At 54.8% G+C, this 18222-nt stretch overlaps 1 protein-coding gene across 2 annotated transcripts in view; it reads right to left on the bottom strand.

The window, feature by feature from the left end:
* ADCY1 (adenylate cyclase 1) overlaps positions 1-18222 on the bottom strand; it is a 112147-nt gene that overhangs the window by 80277 nt on the left and 13648 nt on the right. For both annotated transcript variants that reach the window (XM_006929062.5, XR_006594050.1), the window contains exon 2: positions 16471-16620. In XM_006929062.5, the coding sequence (XP_006929124.2) occupies positions 16471-16620 (150 nt within the window). The remainder of the gene's footprint in view (positions 1-16470; positions 16621-18222) is intronic.

The raw sequence follows: 18222 nt of genomic DNA, 5'->3' as shown, positions 1-18222 counted from the left end.
TGTGTCAACGAGGCCTGTCATGGTCCTGGCCCTGGAGCCTGTGCCCGAGCCCTGTGTCCTGAGCGAGGCCCGGCACCACCCCGAGGCCAACCCACGCAGCTGCTGACTGGACAGACTCCGATGCAGAAGAGGGACATCGCAACAGTGCCACGGCCCGTGGCCACTCTCAACATTTGGTCACCTGGGGAGATGGGCCTCGGAGGGGACACAGAAATGTCCAGGCTGAGCCTGCGAGCACAGCCCCAGGGACAAAAAGGCCGCCGCCCGGGCTGTGGGAGCGGGTATGTGCCCAAGGCCTGGCCGGGTGGACGCTGACCCCTTCCTTAGCTGAGGGGCCGCTGGGGTGTGGCCATGTGGGAGGTGGGGGAGCTCGGGCAGGGGCTCACTTGGGCCACCACAGGGGCAGCAGCAGCAGCAGCAACATGAGCACACCCGGAAGCTTCTGGAGATGCCCCGAGGCACAAGGCGGGGAAACACAAGGAGCCAGACACCACGGAAGGCCACCCACGGAAGGCACCAAGAACACAGGGCAGCTCGCATTCTCTCTGGGGAAGGCCCGGCGTCACAGGGCCCCACACCCCTGGGCCCCCTGGGTGGCCAAGCCACATCCAGGGACTCAGTGGGCACTACCCCCAAGTGCCCTGCACGAGGGTCCCTGGAAAGGACGGCAGTGTGGCCCGGCATCCCTGCTCTGCCCCTCGGATGGTCGGTTCGGCCCTAGCCGAACCCCATCCTGTCACAGGGACTGGGCGGCAGGTGCTCTGAGAAGGGCTGCAGCGCCGCGGGGCCCCACTCCCCACCACACTTGCCACACCTCCGGGTGTGCTCAGGTCCCTCACCTGCACCTACAACGGGACGGAAGGAGGACCCGGAAAGGCAGAGACAGGAAAGACGTGGTGCCAGGTGCTGGGTGTTGGGAGAGATGCCAGGGTAGAGCAGGCCACTGTCCCCAGAGCCCTTCTCCACCCCTAGCACAACTGTCTAGCCCCTTACTGATACCTAGGCCTGACGACCTAAAATACACACTACATCATCCAGCCTCCCACTGTGGCCAGATGTGGCCAGTGAGATAGGGTCCAAATGGCCACGTGAGAGCTTCTGGAATGTTCCTTATAGACAGCCTGCCTGTTGCTGGGGATATAGGCATGATGGCTGGATCTCTACCTGCCATCTTGATTAATGAGGATGAGGTCCCCACATTAGCAATGGCAGACCAGTTACCAGAGGAGACTGGGTGGTAAGGGCTATGTGGGTCAGCTCTGCCACATTAGCCATAAGGGGCCTCCCTGCAATCTACATATGAGGGGACAGGAATGCTCTTGCTTGCATAAGCCATTGTCATAGGAAATGCATTTCCCACCAAAGGCTAGGCATTAGCCCAGCTCCCCTGCCATTAATGAGCCGACACACATAACCAAGAGGGAGAGCGCACAACCTTTCCCACAGGGAGCAGAACGCCATCTGGCAAGTTCAAGCACCCATCCCCAGTTAAAAACAGCAAAACCTGGGACAAAGTCACTGCCTGACATCATACGGATCCTCCCTGAAATCCACATCCAGTCTCGAATGAAGCCCTAAAGCCCCAAGCAGCAACAACACAGCTTCAGAAGCAGACAACACTGATACGTTCTAAGCAGCAAAATAAAATACGAGGCCAGAAATCAAAGGGACAAATTTATGAATACGGATCATACAAAGTATCCAAGCCTCCTACAAACTTTGGTACACTTATCTCAGCTATCAAAATGTGACTTAAAATACGCGTATGCTTCTTTAAAAACATTCGATATGTACGTAACTGTTGTGAGGACCCTGCTTCCAGGAGACACACAAGTACTTTCCAGACTCCCCACTCCCACCCCCGCTAGTGCACTGAAGTCCCGGGCACCACACGTGAAAGGCATCAGAAGACTCTGAAAGGCATAGGGAAGGAGGCACAGACGTGGGGACCAAGCAGCAGCTCAGAGGTAAGGCCTCGGTCTCTCCATTTGCCACGTACCCCAGACTGAGCGTTGGAGCCGGGGTGGCCCAGAAATGCCCCCAGCAGGCATCACAGCATGCTCCCCAAAACCCAGCTCTCTCCGGCCAAAGGACCAGGATGGGGGTGGCCACACGAGAAGAAAACCATAGACAGCAATCACCCTACTCCAGGCAGACCGCCAAAACTTGCACACACCTCCACTCTCCGCCAGCTGTGAGGGGGGCACCAACCACACAAGGGTACCAGGAACCTGGCCCTTCTGGCTGGGAGCACGCACACCCTGCTGCTTGGAGTCGGGGCAGACCGAGAGCTCACGAGTCCCAACAGAGGCCCGTCGTGCAGCCCCTCCTGAAGTATCAAGGTGGCAGCCCCTCCCTGGCAAGCCACATCGCGGAAACCCAGCCAAAACACAAGGCCAAACAAAGACCCAGACTCTCACACATAATACCCCAGCATCCAGGTTCTGATCAAGAACCAGAACATTCTCAACAAATGAATGAAAACAACCCACAGACAACAGCACCAAGATTAACAGAATAGTTAGAATAGCTAACAACATTTGAAAATAGCTATTGTAAGAATAATTTAACAAATAACCACAAACACACTTGAAAAAATGAAAAAACAAAAACAAAAACAAAAAACCTCCAGCAAAGAAATAGAAGATGCAGAAGAGAATCAAATGGAAATTTTAGGGGCATCTGGGTGGCTCAGCCGGTTAAGCATCTGACCTCGGCTCAGGTCATGATCTCACAGTTTGTGGGTTCAAGCCCCGCATCGGACTCTGTGCTGACAGCTCGGAGCCTGGAGCCGGCTTCGTATTCTGTGTCTCCCTCTCTCCCTTTGCCCCTCCCATGCTCACACTCTGTCTGTCTCTGTCTCAAAAATAAATAAATGTTAAAAAAAAATTTTTTTAATGAGCAGAGAATCTGATTATACATTTCTCCAAAAAGACACATAGATGGCCAACAGGTGCATAAAAAGATGCCCATCATTAATCATCAGGGAAATACAAATTAAAACCATAGTGAGATATCACCTTATACTGAAGAAACACATCCCAATTTATTATAGAAAGTTAATATTATCTGACACCAAAACCGGACCAAGACTAAAAGAAAACTACAGACTAATGTCCCTAAAGAACATGGAAGTAAAAACCCTTAACACAATATTAGCGTGTCAGCAATACATACCAACAACTGACCCAAATTTCATCAGGAGACACACCATAACCAGTCCAATATTGAAATATCAATCAATGTTATACACCATATCAACATACATAGAATAAAAGTCACATATCTACACTTGTGGCGAGCATAGCATAACCATACACGTGTCAGATCACTATGTTCTATACCAGAAATTAACGTAACATTGAACATATGCTGTTGCACACTGTAGTTACACTGCAATTATAATCTATACTCAAATTTAAAAAACGTTTTAATCGCATCGCAATTTATTCAGAAAAAGAATTTGACGAAATTCAACATCAATTCCTGATGAAACAAACATTCAGAAAAATAGGGAGAGAGGGTAACTCCCTCATCTTGATAAAGAACCACCAGAAAAAGCCTACAGCAAATATCACACTTAATGGTGAAACCCTAAACGCTTTTACCAGGAGCAAGCCAAGGATGTCTGCTCTTCCCACTTTTATTCAACACATAGCACTAGAAAGTACAGTGCATGAAACAAGGTAAAAAGGAAATAAAAGGCATACATATTGGAAAGAAAAAATAATACTACAAATATTTGCAGATAACCTGATGGTCCATATAAGAAATATGAAGGACTCTGCAAAACCATACCAAAGTAAAACATCAAAAGAACAAAAATAATAACAAACAAAACAATACCCTCTCCCCAGAAAAACTTGGTAGAACAAGCAAAGAATGATGAACAAGCAAAGTAGATAGTTGCAGGATACAATATCGCTTCTCGGCCTTTTGGCTAAGATCAAGTGCAGGATACAATATCAACGTACAAAAAGCAGTTGTATTTCTACATACTAAGAATGACCATGTGGACATTGATATAAAAAATACAATCTCAGGGAGCCTGGGTGGCTCAGTCAGTTAAGCATTAGACTCGCGATTTCAGCTCAGGTCAGGATCTCACAGTTCATAGGATCAAGCCCCACATCAGGCTCCATGCTGACAGCACAGAGCCTGCTTGGGCTTCTCTCTCTTCCTCTCTCTCTCCCCCTCCCCTGCTTGTATGCACATGCTCTCTCTCAAAATAAATAAACTTTAAAAAGAATTACAATCTTACTTGCAATCACTCAAAAAATGGAATTGATAGGGGTAAACATATCAAAACATGTACAGGACTTGCATGCTGAGAACCACAAAACACTGGTTTAAAGAACTTAAAGAAGATCCAAATAAATGGGGAGACATACCATGTTCATGGACTAGGAGACTCAATACAGTAAAGATGTCAATTCTCCACTTAACACGGATCCTATCAAAATCCCTGTAAAGATTTTAGTAGCTACAGGGCAGATTATTCTAAAACTTATACAGAAAAGCTAAGAAACAATAACAACTAAAATCCTTCTGAAAAAGAACAGCAAAGTGGGAGGAATCACTCTACTTGCTTTCGAGATTTATTATACAGCCACATTAACCAAGACCGTGTGGAAGGATAAACACATAGAGCAATGGGACACAACACAGACCCAAGAAATAGACTCCCACATACACACAACTGATTTTTGACAACCACAGAAAAGCAGTTCAGTGGAGGAGGTCTACAGAACTACCATACAATCCAGCATTATTTACAACAGCCAAGACATGGAAACAACCTCAGTGTCCATCGATGGATGAATACGTAAAGAAAATATGGTATCCGTATATGATGGAACATTATCCCACCATAAGAAGAAGGAAATCCTGCCATTTGTGACAACATGGATGGACCTAAGCGGTATTATGCTAAGTGAAGTAAGTCAGAGAAACAGAAACACTGTAGAGTCTGACTTACATGTGGAATCTTTAAAAACTGAGCTCAGAGATGCAAAGAACAGACTGGGTGGTTGCCAGAGGGGGGGGGGGCAGGCAAAATGGGCACAGGGAGCAGGGTGGTCAAAAAGTACAAGCTTCCAGTTATAAAATAAGTAAGTTCTGGGGATGTGATACACAGAACGATGGCTGTAGTTAACCATATTGTACACTTGGAAGCTGATGAGAGTAGGTCTTAAATTCCCATCACAAGAAAAAAGAAACCTGTAACTATGGTAGGTGAAGGACGTTAACTAAACTTACTGTGGTCATCATCTCACAACCTATACGTATACCATGTATGTTGTATGCTTTAAACTTATACGACATTATGTTGATTATATCTCAATAAAACTGGGGAAAATGGCAATGGAAGACGTATAGCATTTTCAACTGATGGACAATAGACACCCACAGGCAAAAAAAAAAAAAAATGAACCTTGATCTAAAACTCACACATTATACAAATATTAACTCAAAATAGATCACACAGTTCTATGTAAAAACATATATAAACTTTCAAACTTTTAGGAAAAACCTTAAGAGAAATCCTTGGGACCTAGGGACAGACAAAGAGTTCTAGGACTGGACACCAAAAGCACAATGCATAAAAGAGTCAGTTCACAAACCCAACTTCATCAGAATCAGAAGCATTTGCTCTGCAAAAGATTTGTTAAGAGGGACTAAAAGACAAACTACACACTGGGAGGAAATGTTTGCAAACCACATACCTGCCAAAGAATATTATATATTCTATAATATATAAAGAACTCTCACGGCTTAAGAATAAAAGTTGGATGATAATGATGATTATGATGATAGATGACAGATGGATGACAGATGTGATAGGTAAATATGACAGACGGATATGATAAACAATAGATGAAAGATAAATATGATAAATTGATATGACAGATAGATGATAGATGTGATAGATAGATAGATAGATAGCTTGATATGATAGATGATAGATAGATACATAGATAGATAGATAGATAGATAGACTGATTCCCTTAGACAGATAGATGATAGATAGATAGATTACATAGACAGATGATAGTTCCAGTTAGATAGATAGTAATACATAGACGATAGATAGATAGATCGATATAGATCAATAGATCCAATAAGAAAACGGGCAGAGACATCAACAGAAATTTCTCCAAAGAGGACACGGAGGTGGCAAATAACCACCTGAAGAGATGTTCAACATCACAGCCACGAGGGAAATGCAAATTACAGTCACCATGATACATCAGTACACACCTATCAGAAGTGTTACAACAGAAAACAGTGACACCAGCACCTGCCGGCGAGAGCGCAGAGAAATGGGATCCCTCATGCTTTGCTTGGAGTAAAAAGCGATCCGAGCGCCCTGGAAAGCAGCTTCACGATTTCTCAGTGAACATGCCACACGGCCCAGCAACGGTACTCCTGGACGTTCACGCCACAGCAACGAAGACTTACGTTCACACAAGGAACTGTAGGAATTCCAACAACTCTTCCCATGACAGCCCCAAACTGGAAACCATCAATTTGTCCTCCAGCAGCTGAGAGGTCCATCCACACCATGGAACACCACTGGCAATACAGGGGGTGAGCTGCTGATACAGCAACAACCTCCAGTCCCGAAAGTCTACACGTGTATGATTCCACATACAGTCACTCCTGCGATGACACATTTACAGAAACGGACAACAGATTGGTGTTTGCCAGCATGAGACTGGATGTGGGGAGGAGAGGTGGGGGTCCACATGGCGCCGGAACGTTCTATGTCTGGGCTGCTCCGGCTCGGCCTCCTGCTGTGGGGAAACATGGTGGCTACCCAGGATGCCCATGTGGTTTCTCACAACTACACGCGAATCTATAATCAGCTCAAACTAAAAAGCTCAGTCAAGAGAAAACACAGAAGCCGGGCATGGAGAGAACCCTGGTGCGTGGCCGGTGGGAAGATGGCAACGCCCCGCCCGGAAGCCTGGCCGGTCCTCCAAGCTCAACACTCATGAGCCCACGATTGCACCCCGGCCATCCAGCCCAGAGAAATGACTTCCGTCTCCCGACACTCCCGCGGGAGCGTTCTCAGCAGCACGGTCTGTAACGGGGACAACCAGGACGCCCACCAACCGACAGACCACAGGACGCAGACCCTCCCCATGGCAGGTACCCACTCAGCCACGAGGAACCGAGCGGCTCCGACACACGCTGCAATGCGGATGCGCCTCGACGACCCGACACTCGGGGAGGGCAGCCAGGTGCCACAGGCCACACACCGTATGACCCCATCTGCCAGAAGCATCCGGAACAGGCAGACCACGGAGACGGGACACAGACCAGGGGGTGTCTAGGTCTGGGATGGGGGCAGGCACTCACGGCCAAGGGGCACGAGTTTCTTTCTGGGTGATGAAAATATTCTAAAATTAGATGGTCGCGATGGTTACTCTACGGGAAAGCCGTTTTGTTGTTTCGAACTGGAAACTGAATTGATGGTATGTAGGCTATAGATCAGTAGGGCTTTTTTTTTTTTTTTAATTAAAAGTGAATTAATGACTATAGTTCTTCTGAAGGGCGCAGGGAACTGGCCGGACGTCTTTAAGAGGTCATCCCAGATCATTTAAATGGGGCTGTTTCCTGTTGACACATTTCCTCACGCGGTGGGAAATCAAAAATGCCCATTTTCCTTGGTATGATGACAAACCAAATACACGCTCTATAAACAGCCATACGTTACTTTGGGATCACGACTTAACACAATTTGGGGAACAGCAGGGCCCTTGGAGCAGAGGCCTCTGTGCTCAGGGCCCAGGGCCAGGAGGCTGATCTCGGGGAGGGGTCTCAAGTGACAGGCTTCCCGGCTGGGCTGTGGGGAGTGGCAGGGGGGAGGCCACCTGGGAGCTACAGGGTGACCTTCAGAGGCCTGTCACCCCGTCCCCACACTCTCCAGCTGTGACAGCCTCAGACCTCAGAGCTTCACCACCCAGTCGGGCAGCCCTCCCACCCCACCCCGACCCCCACCCCCAAGCCAACGGACACAGAGCTGCAGCTCACATCCTGCCTGCCCTACCTCGTAAACACCTGTGACCCCTCTCTCTGCTGCCCAAATGCCCATCTACTGCTCCCGCTTCTCCAACTCTACCAGAAAACTCCTACACATCCTTCAAAGCCCCAGACAAATATTTCATGATGTGTTGCCCCTTCTCCATGCTGCCCGCCCCGTGGACCCCCCACTCCTCCACACGGCCCACCCCACAGGACTGGCTGGAGCTGTGTCCCATGCACAGTGCACCAGGCTCCCACTGTCCCGGTGTCTCCAGAGCCTGGTGTGGGCCAGACATTCAGATGCGCGGGGCCATGGATGACCATCCCACACAGGAAATCCATAACTGCCTCAGCTCTAGAACTTACTCATGAACCCATAAGTTCAATTCACAACGTGGGATGCCCTAGGTCAGCTGACCTGTTGGTGGGAAATGCTTGCATGCCGGTTGGGTTGTAGCGACCCCGTGTCCCCGTGACAGGGAAGAGATCACAGACAGATGCGTTCAGCGTGTGCTTCCAGCCAAGCCGATACGCGAGGGGCTGCGTGGGGAGTGAAGGGGTCGTGCATGACAGGCAGCCAGAGACTGACCGACGTCCCCCGTCAGGCCCAGGACACACAGAGGAGAGGAACCTCCCACCTCCGCTGCTCAGCAGCCCAGGGCCTGTCCACACATGTGCAGGGCCTGGCTGGACGCGGCTGAGCACCGGGGCCTCCGGCTGGGCCTCTCTCTGAGGCTGCACAAGCAGAAATCAAGCGTGTGCTGCAGAGGGAGGGGGGCCAGGCCCATGCTGACCCCCACAGACCCCCGAGTGGCCTCAGAGGACACTGGGGGAGGGGACACTTCTGTGGGGCAGGAAGCTCGGCCCCTCCCCAGTGATTCCCACAGACGCAGCAACTAAAACCCAGGCATCTTCTCCCTTGGGACCGTGGTCAGCATGGAGTGGCCCGCTCTGCGTGGTCCCCCATGCCCAGGGCAGGCAGCTGCAGACAGCACCATCCGGGGTTCGGAGGCAGAGCCCCCCAAGCTCACTCAGGCTGTACCCGAATCCACCAGGTTGGCTTGCTGGTCAGAGGAGCGTGTTTCCCCGCTGGCTGTGGGCCGGGTCTGCTCTCGGCACCGCGGCCGCCGGTTCCTGGATGCGGCCCTATCTCGAGGCCCCCCCAGAGCTCCCCCTGCCCAGAGCCCCTCGGAGGTCCCCTCGCCCCAGCCAGAGGAAACACCCATCTTCCAAAGGACTTGGGTAAGGAAGTTAGACCCACCCGGAGAACCCGCTTTTACCATAAATGTATCCTAATCAGGCCAGTAACCAGGGCCACCTGAGCTGGCAGATGAGCAGCCCAGGGACGGCCAGCGACCCACTCATGAGGCCCAGAACCTGGTCCCGGTGCCCACCGGGCCTCCTGCCTCACAGGACACAGAGCAGAAAGGGGAGGAGCCCAGGCGGGCTGCCCAGCCTGCTTCTCCCCACTGTCAAATCACACACCTGACTTCCATGGTCTGAAGGGTGTCCCCTCAACACCCGCGTGTCAAAGTCCTAACCCCCACATGACTGTATTTGGGGAAGGGGCTTTGAGGAGGCTTAATGAGGTCTAAGGGTGGGGTCCTAATCTCACAGGACAACTGTCCCGATAAGAAGAGACAGCCACATTGCTCTCTGTGCATGTGCACCGAGGAAAGCCCACATGAGGGGCTTTGAGAACTCAGCGGGATGCGCCTGCCTCACTGCAGGTGGAAAGAGGCATCCAGCCACAAGGAGGGAGGCCCCCTGTTCCCGTGGGACCACCCACCATGAGGTACCCACACACAAGGCAGGAAGGAATGCTGAGCAGGTCTGCTTTCCAGAGCTGGCTGCCGGCAGGGGGAATGGGGGTGTCCTTTGCTGCCCCTGCAGCATTGCCCAAGTCAGAAGGTCTGGTGCCGCTGGCCTGAGCCAAGGGTGTTGGAGGACCTGGGGTGGAGTGCCATGGCCCGAGCTCTGCTAGGGGGTCCAAGGGAGGAGCGCCGTGGCCTGGGCTCTGCTGCGGGGCGGCGGGGGTGGGGGTGCGGTCAGGGAGGAGCACCATGGCCTGGGCTCTGCTATGGGGGGTCCAGGGAGGAGCGCTGTGTGGAGTCAGGGAGGAGCGCTGTGGCCCAGGCTCTGCTTCCCCGGTGTCCGGGCAGTCATGGGGACAACACACAGGGCAGTGTTGGCCCCTGGCTGGCCTCGGCCCCACGCACTGCACACTGACGTGCCAAGGGGCCCAGACGAAACCCACTCCCCACTGGGCTCCAGGAGACAAAAGGCATCCAGGCAGCCACACCCGTGAACACGGTGCTGGGAACCGGGGCCGCCCCCGCATGTGCATGTGCCCTGTGTGTTGAGACTCAGGAGGACTGTCCCGTGCTGACCGGGGACAATCGGGGCTGGAATGGTGCCTTCTCCGCACCTCCGCATGCCCGTTCGGCTCTCACATGGGGCTGGCAGCCTGACGTCTTACTTCTGATGCCACATCAACACATTTTAGTGGCCATGGGCTTCCCAAATCCTTGTTTTCCTTCTCGAATCAGTTTCCATAGCAGAAGCCCTTCTAGGAACTTGTGCGTTTCGTCCAGGTTTTCAGATATCCTGGTGTCTACTCACCCTGAGTATGTCCCTCGCATCTATTTTTAACCCGGCTTCATCTGCAGCCGCTTAACTGTCCCCGAGGCCCTTCTTCGTGTTCCTCGGCTTTCCTAGTTCAAAGACCCAACTTTGGAAGTTTTTTTCTGAAGGCAGAAGACCCTTGTTAAAAGACCCAATGCATCCTTTCAGTCTTTGAACTTGGGGATCTGTGCACCCAAACCTTCTGCTGAGCCGTGGCTTGGGACACATGGGGCTGGAAATGGGGAACGTGGCTGGTTTCGGTGGGGGGGGGGGGGGGGGGGGGGGGAGGTCCTGGGTCCTGGATGTCGGCCTCCACTGCCCTCAGTGAGCTCAGTGGATCACCGCCTCCTGGGACTCAGCCACGACCCTGCGCAGAAGCTGATCTGGTGGGAAGGGGGGGAGGTCTCCGCACCCCCAAGTCCTTCCCAAAGCAGTCCTCCTCGGAGACACGGACAACACATGTAGCTGTTTCCAAGTACGGCAGAGAGCCTTCTAGAAGTCGAGTAAGCGTCCATGCAGCAGACGACTGCCGCCCACCCTCTCCCACACCCTGTGTCTCCAGGGGCTGCCCCGGGAAGGGCTACAGAGCTGTTCCAACAGTCCCAGCTTCGAGACGCTGGGGCAGGAGCAGAACACCAGGTTAACAACTCAGGGTTTGCAGCCACGTGGTTGTACTTTCCTCTAGATTTACCTCCACACACGGAAGCTGTCAGTTCTAAGCCACAAGGGGAGGGGAGGGATGAGCACCCCCTTCCCGGGGGGGTGGTTCCAGGCACCGGACACCCCACCACCTGCACCGAAGAGGAACTGATCTACATGGTGTCGGATCTGCAAACAGCGGACAGGGCCCGCCAGCCCCTGACTCCGGAGCAAAGCGGTGCAGCCAACAGGGTCCTGCCCAGAGCAACACAGCCCGGCTGCTGGACAGACACGGGTTCTAAGACAGGGTGTTTGCATTTCAGAGCAGGGCCCTCACTCTCCCCTCCCCTCCCCTCCCTTTCCTTCCTGCAAGCCCACAGGCCAGGTGGTCACACAAGCCAGGCCCATCCTGCAGGCACAGCCCCAGGAGGTGAAAGGCCTGCTCTGGGCCCTGCCCTCTCCTGTCAAGAAGCCTCCAGCCCAGGGACTCCTGGGTACACACTCGTGCCCTGCCCCCACCCCCAGTTCTCCCCTCTGCCTTCACCCCAAACGTGCATCTGACCACGCCTCCTGCCTGCAGGCACTGTCAGAGTCCCGCACTCGGTCACACACCTTCCACGGCTCCCTCCCTCTTCTCCCGTGGCCTCCCAGCTGAGGCCACAACAAATAAGCGAGTCCCCTCGACCACCATGCGCACTGGGTTTCTCTGCCTCTGCTCGTCCCCGTTCGCCCCACCCAGGACCCCATTCCTGCCCCCCGCCAGCAACCTTGCCTCCTGCAGAAGCCAGCAAGCAGGCTGCACCAGTGGCTGTTCCAGAGCCGGACGCCCCGGCGGCCCTGCCCAGAACTCTGGGACCCCCTTTCCTGAATCAGGGTGTGTCCCTGGCACCCCCTCCCACAACCAGGATGCATCTGCCAATATCCCGTCCTCCCACATCACCCAGGGCACCGTCTTACTGGCTCAGGGTCTAGAGAACACCCTAGAAGCTGCTATTAAGTTGGACTAATTAAGTTGCAACATGAAAACACAGACAAACCACGCCCAGGCCACATGGTCAGGGCATCCCTCACCTGTAACCGTGGGACTTCAGGCCACCTCTTGGCTGTCCTGGACCTGCCAGGTGGGGATCCCTGGGCAGTGGTGATGCCCCAAGTGCCTGCAGATATGTGAGAGCCGCTAAGAGGCACTCCCCCTCTACTGTCCCACAGACAGGGCTTCGTGAGCTAAAACCAGCCGGGCCAGCCAGAGGAAGGCCATGACCCTGAGTACAGGTCACAAGGCCACCTAGGGAGCCGCTGCCGGGTGACAGACCCAATCCACGGGCTCCATCAGGAAAGGCATGGCCAGTCACAGTCCGGCTCGCCCACTCTTGGGACAGCCAGGGATGCATGGAAACAACCCATCCTCTCTCACCCTCCTGTTGCGAAAGCACCAGACGAAACCACCAAGGGAAATGACCGATGCGTCTGAAAATAGGAACGACTGAATTTTTACACAAAGAAGTGTGAGGCAAGGGGAACATGCCTGGGGACACGGGGCCCCTCCCGAAGGAACGTCAGCCTCTCCACAGAGAGCGGCTGGTCCACACACACAGGGACACACACCACAGAGAAATCCAAACGGCACACGCGGGAAAGTGGCATCCACATCAGTGAGCGGCCAGGAGGCGCCACGTCCTAACAGACAGTGGGGTGTGAAGGACCAGACTCATCACCAGGGACGCGCACCAGAATCTGGGGCCGAGGCCTCCCACCCAGGGACCTCCAGCCTGGGAATCTGCATTTCTGGCGGGTCGCCAGGGCCTGCTCAGAGAGCCACTGCATCCCAGAGCTAAGTACCATTGGGTGTAATCTACAAAGATAAAATAGAGCACAACAGTATTTGCACAACAGCTCCAGACCCAGGGAGAAAAACGTGGTCATATCTGCCCTCTCAACAATGTAACTGAGGGAACCAAGTCTCTGTGAACAAAGACGCTCATGGGGAATGACATTTTTAAAACAGTATTAGGGGCGCCTGGGGGCTCAGTCCGTTGAGCATCCGACTTCGGCTCAGGTCATCATCTCGCGATCCATGAGTTCAAGCCCCGCGTCGGGCTCTGCACTGATAGCTCAGAGCCTGGAGCCTGCTTCGGATGCTGTGTGTGTCTCTCTCTCTGCCCCTCCCCTGCTCACGCTCTATCTCTGTCTGTCTGTCTCTCTGTCTCTCTCTCAAAAATAAATAAACATTAAAAATTTTTAAACAACAACAGCAACAAACAGTGTCTCACTGTGCTGGGAACAGTCACACAAAACACATGCACATGCACACGTAGGGCAGAAGCGGCGGCTGCCTGAAGGCAGTGGCAGAACCCTCCACGGGAAGATGCAGAAAATAAAATCATACAGACACCAGAACGACAACGACATGGGGAAAGAACACGCACAAAGACCAGACCCGGAGAGTACAGAGCACTCGCTGGGCTGGCGGGACTGGGTGACATTCACCATTCTGCAGATTCCCTGCCGAATGAACGTCAGCCCTGAGCCTCCGCTGGGATCCCTCCTCCATGGGATGAGAACACGCGCCCTTGCTGGCACGGCCACTTCGGACCCGCCTGAGCGCCCGCACAGCCGCCGTGTGGCATCAGGAGTGCGTGTGACCGCTGGCTCCCGGGGCTGGGGCCGCGGGCGTCGGGGGAGCATGCGCCTGGGAGTCTCTGCACACGCAGCCCACACCAAGGCCACCGCTACCACAACGCACATGGCCCCCCTGACCTCCGGGGGTGCACCGGCATTAGGAGACCCTCATGTGGTCTCCGGGAAAGGCAGCAAATGGACGGGAAGAAATGAAAATAGACAAACACAGAGCAAGCAGAGGGAGATATCAGAGAACAGAGAGAAAAAACAGGAGGAAAAGCAAAGGTTAGAAACACACAGAACGACCCGAAACGCCACTTTTTCCAGAACATCAGGGGCCTGGAAGGGGCCACTCCGGGACCCCGTAGGGGCGACAACACTGTGCTCAAGCGTCTTGGAAGTGGTCAAGAGACCATCTGCGGGTGGGGGCAACGCCCGTCTGGAGAAATGCTCAGGGCACAGCCCCCGAGGACGCACAATCATACACACATGTGTGCGTGCGTGCGTGCGTGCATGTGTACACACACACTTAGACACTCACAGCCCTGCACGCGCATGCACACTTCCACACACACATATGCACACACCCATGTGCATACACAAACACACGCACACACATGCGTGTGCATACACACGTGCACACTTATACTCACATCTGTATGTGTACACGCATACACACGTGTACAGTTATACACAAACATACACAATTATGCTCACATCCACATACACACGTGTACGCACACGTGCAGACACAAATATACACAAATATACACGTGTGTGCACACACTCATACACATCCACGTGTTTGCACACGTACACACACGTACACACTTATACACAAAAACACATGTGTGCACATTTATATGCACACATATACACACATGCACACACCCACACGGATGCATGCACATGTACACATGTCCCCACAATACACACATGCACATGCGTGTACAGAAACCTAGGCGTGCACACACAGTCCACATGAATACAAACCCACACACATGTGTACACACGCAGACACATATACACACATACGCTTGCCCCATGCTCCACACATCCACATCCACGTGCACACAGACAAATGCATATGTGTCCACGCAGGTGACACACACACATGTGCACATACGCACAGGTACTTATCTCCGACAAGTCCATCCACAGACGCACACACACATCTAGACATACGTACATCATCTACTTCTAAACCACACCCTACCTTCACTGTAAACACTAGGTAGCGTTACGTATCTATAAGTAAACACACGTGTGCAGGTTTTAAATGCGCAGCCAGGACTCCACGCCTTCCATCTGCAAGACAGTGGGCTCTCGTGTACCAGGCAAGTCACCGGCCACGCCCATGACAATGAGGCTGAGCCCCCGACACTCTGGCAAGACGGTCCGGGGTCTCCCTGGTGAGGGCCTCGCCTGAGGCTCCCAGACCACCCCGTGGGCCCCAGGACAGCAGCAGACCAGGAGACACCGCCGAGAGGGACCAGCCCGGAGACACGCGGCTGACAGTGGCTCCAGGTGGTGGGGACCAGTCCAGCTCACCCCTTAGACTGGGGTGGGTGGCCTCACTGCCCCCCAGGCTGTGGCAGGAGCCGGACAGGGTGCCCCCCAGGCTCACGGCCGAACCGCTAGCGCGAGGCCACAGGCACGGCACTCTCAGGGCCCTGGAGGCTCTGCCTCTCCGTGGGTCATGCTGGCCAGCAGGTCAGGGCCCACCATCCCTGTACCCACCGGCCAGGCCCTGCCTCGTCTCCCTCCACCCTGCTCCGGGAAGCTGACTACAGCTGAATGCCACCCCAACACCCGCCCCCAGCAAACACAACACCCCCATCTGCACTTTTAGCATCTCAGCCCCCTCCAGGGCGACACACCCACACTCAGCTCCACAGCCCTCCCTGACTCCCCAGCCCTGTGGCGTCACCTGGGCACACCTTGTCTCGCTGATGGAAACCGAGGTTGGGGACCACACAGGGTGGCAGACCTGCACCTCCACGTCTAGGAGCCCCCACTGCAGCTGCCCTGTCTCCTCTGACTCGCCGAGGGCCACCTGGGCCTGAAATCCCCCACTCCCACCCTACGGTCCCGTGCTCCCTGCCCCACACCCCAGGCCCGCACTCCCCACTCTGTGCCCCCTCACCCTGCCCCATTCATGTGCCCAGCTCTGTCCCCCCTGCCCAGTCCTCTCACCCCAATCTCCCCACTCCGTGCCTCCTCCCCACACCCCATGCTCTCCACTCTGTGCTCCCTCACCCTGCCCTACGATCCCCACTCCATACCCCACTCCTGGCCCCGTGCTCCCATCTCCATGCCTCCTCCCCGCCCTGGCTCCCTGCCCCAGGTCTCTCACCCCATGCTCCATTCTCTACACCCTAAACCCCCCACCCCGTGCTCCCACTCTGGGTCCCCCACCCCATGTCCCCCACCCCATGTCCTGCTCCGGGTCCCCCGCCCATGTCCCCCGCCCTGTGTCCCGCTCCAGGTCCCCTCTCCGTGTCCCCCGCCCCCTGCCCGCTGTATCCCTGCAGACAAAAGCCCGACCGCACTGACCTGCTTCTCGTTCTCATCCTCCAGCCTCAGCCGATCTTCGATGCAGTTCCGGGCTTGCAGGAAGGCTTTCCGCTGGGAGCGCTCAGCCAGGATGCGCACAAACACCCCATACATGTTCACGCTGAGGAAGAGCAGGGCGTTGGCACCAAGCTGGAGGAGAGAACAGTACAGAGCACCAGGCGTGTGGGGCGCTAGCTCGACAGAGGCTCAACGCCCCCGACAGCGGCCCGCAAGACGACCTCACCCTCTAGGGTGCTGCAGGGCCGGCCTGACCCACAGCACGAAGTGGGCGTCACATGACTACGAGCCGTCAAGGCGGGCACATCCCTCCTCCTGGGCTCGTCATGGGGCAGAACGGTATGCCAGGCACGTCCCCCAAATTCACGTGGAAGCCCTGCCCCCCAGGACCTCAGAGCGGGACTGCGTTTGGACATGAGATGTTCCAGGAGGTAATTACGTGAAAACGAGGTCACCAAGGAGGGCCGGAAGCCCGTGTGACTGGTGTCCTCATAAGAAGAGGAGACCAGGACACGGACACACAGGGAGGGACGACCCCGTGAGGCCCGGGGAGGAGACGGCGTCCAAGCCACTGGGCGGAGCTGTGCTGGGCGTGACAGTCACCCCAGGTCACCATCCGAGGAAATATGAGTGCGAGGAGAGAGCAGCCACTCCGTGACCAAACAGCGGAGGAGAGCAGATCAAAAACACTAGGAAGAAAGGACCACAGCACCATAAGCACAAAGCGTCACCGGAGGTGACTGAGCATCCAGAGTCCTGTGATTGGCTCTCGCTGCCTTCCGGGGACGGGAATAAGGAAGGGGCTGGCGAGAAGGACCCGTCTGGGGTGCCGGCCAAGGCCCACACTCGGAGGCTCACACCTGCTGGACCAGGAAGGAGGCCCTGAGGGATGTCCTGCTTTCAGCAGCCTTAATTCAAGGCCAGTACAGACCACCAGGGAGCCCACGATGGCCACACCACAGGTCGTGGCAGACCCGGGGAGGACCGGACCACACTTCCCCACTCAGCCTCCTCCGCTGGTCTGTCCCACCTCTCTTGGGCACACGGCACGGGGCCCCCAGGTCGTTCACAGAGACAGAGAGGACACCCACCCACCTCCCCAGGGGCTGCGGTGTGTCTGAGCATCACACAAAGCCGCTGTCCTCAGTCTCTGCAGAGAGGTTGGGTTTCTGTGTCTGATTCAACGTGGGCATTTCCCTCAGGTTCTGAGGGTCACTGCTACTCCTGCACCAACCAGAAATGCCCCCCACCCAGCACTGTGACCCGCACACAACTGTACGGGACGAAAGAAACACAGAGGCAGGCTAGCAGCAGTCTCTGGTCAGACAGCCCCACCAGGGACGAGCTGGAGGGCAGACTGAGAGCCGTGTGCACGGAGAGCCCGCAGCACTGGATGGGGCCGGAGCTGGGGCAGGGGGCTGGGGTGCAGAGCAGAGACCACACAGGCCACACAGGACAGACTGGGGCCCACGGAGAGCACATGGCACCTCCTGTGTCCAAGCCCAGGAGAGTGTGACATGTTCCTCAGGAGGGATACACAGGGCCGGGGTCACAGACAGCAGAGCTGTTCGAGGAGGTGACAGGAACAGGAGAAAGCCGGGAACATGAATCCCCAGGGCCTGGCACATGACCATCCTTGCAGGAAACCAGGGTGAGCTCGCCAGCACACCTGGAGGCCCAGGTTCACATACACCTGCTGGAGCTCACGTCTCAACACACTCGGGAACGTATCCC

The sequence above is a fragment of the Felis catus genome, chromosome A2 (genome assembly GCF_018350175.1).
Source record: "Felis catus isolate Fca126 chromosome A2, F.catus_Fca126_mat1.0, whole genome shotgun sequence".
Lineage (NCBI taxonomy): Eukaryota > Metazoa > Chordata > Mammalia > Carnivora > Felidae > Felis > Felis catus.
This window is presented reverse-complemented; position numbering and strand designations above follow the sequence as displayed.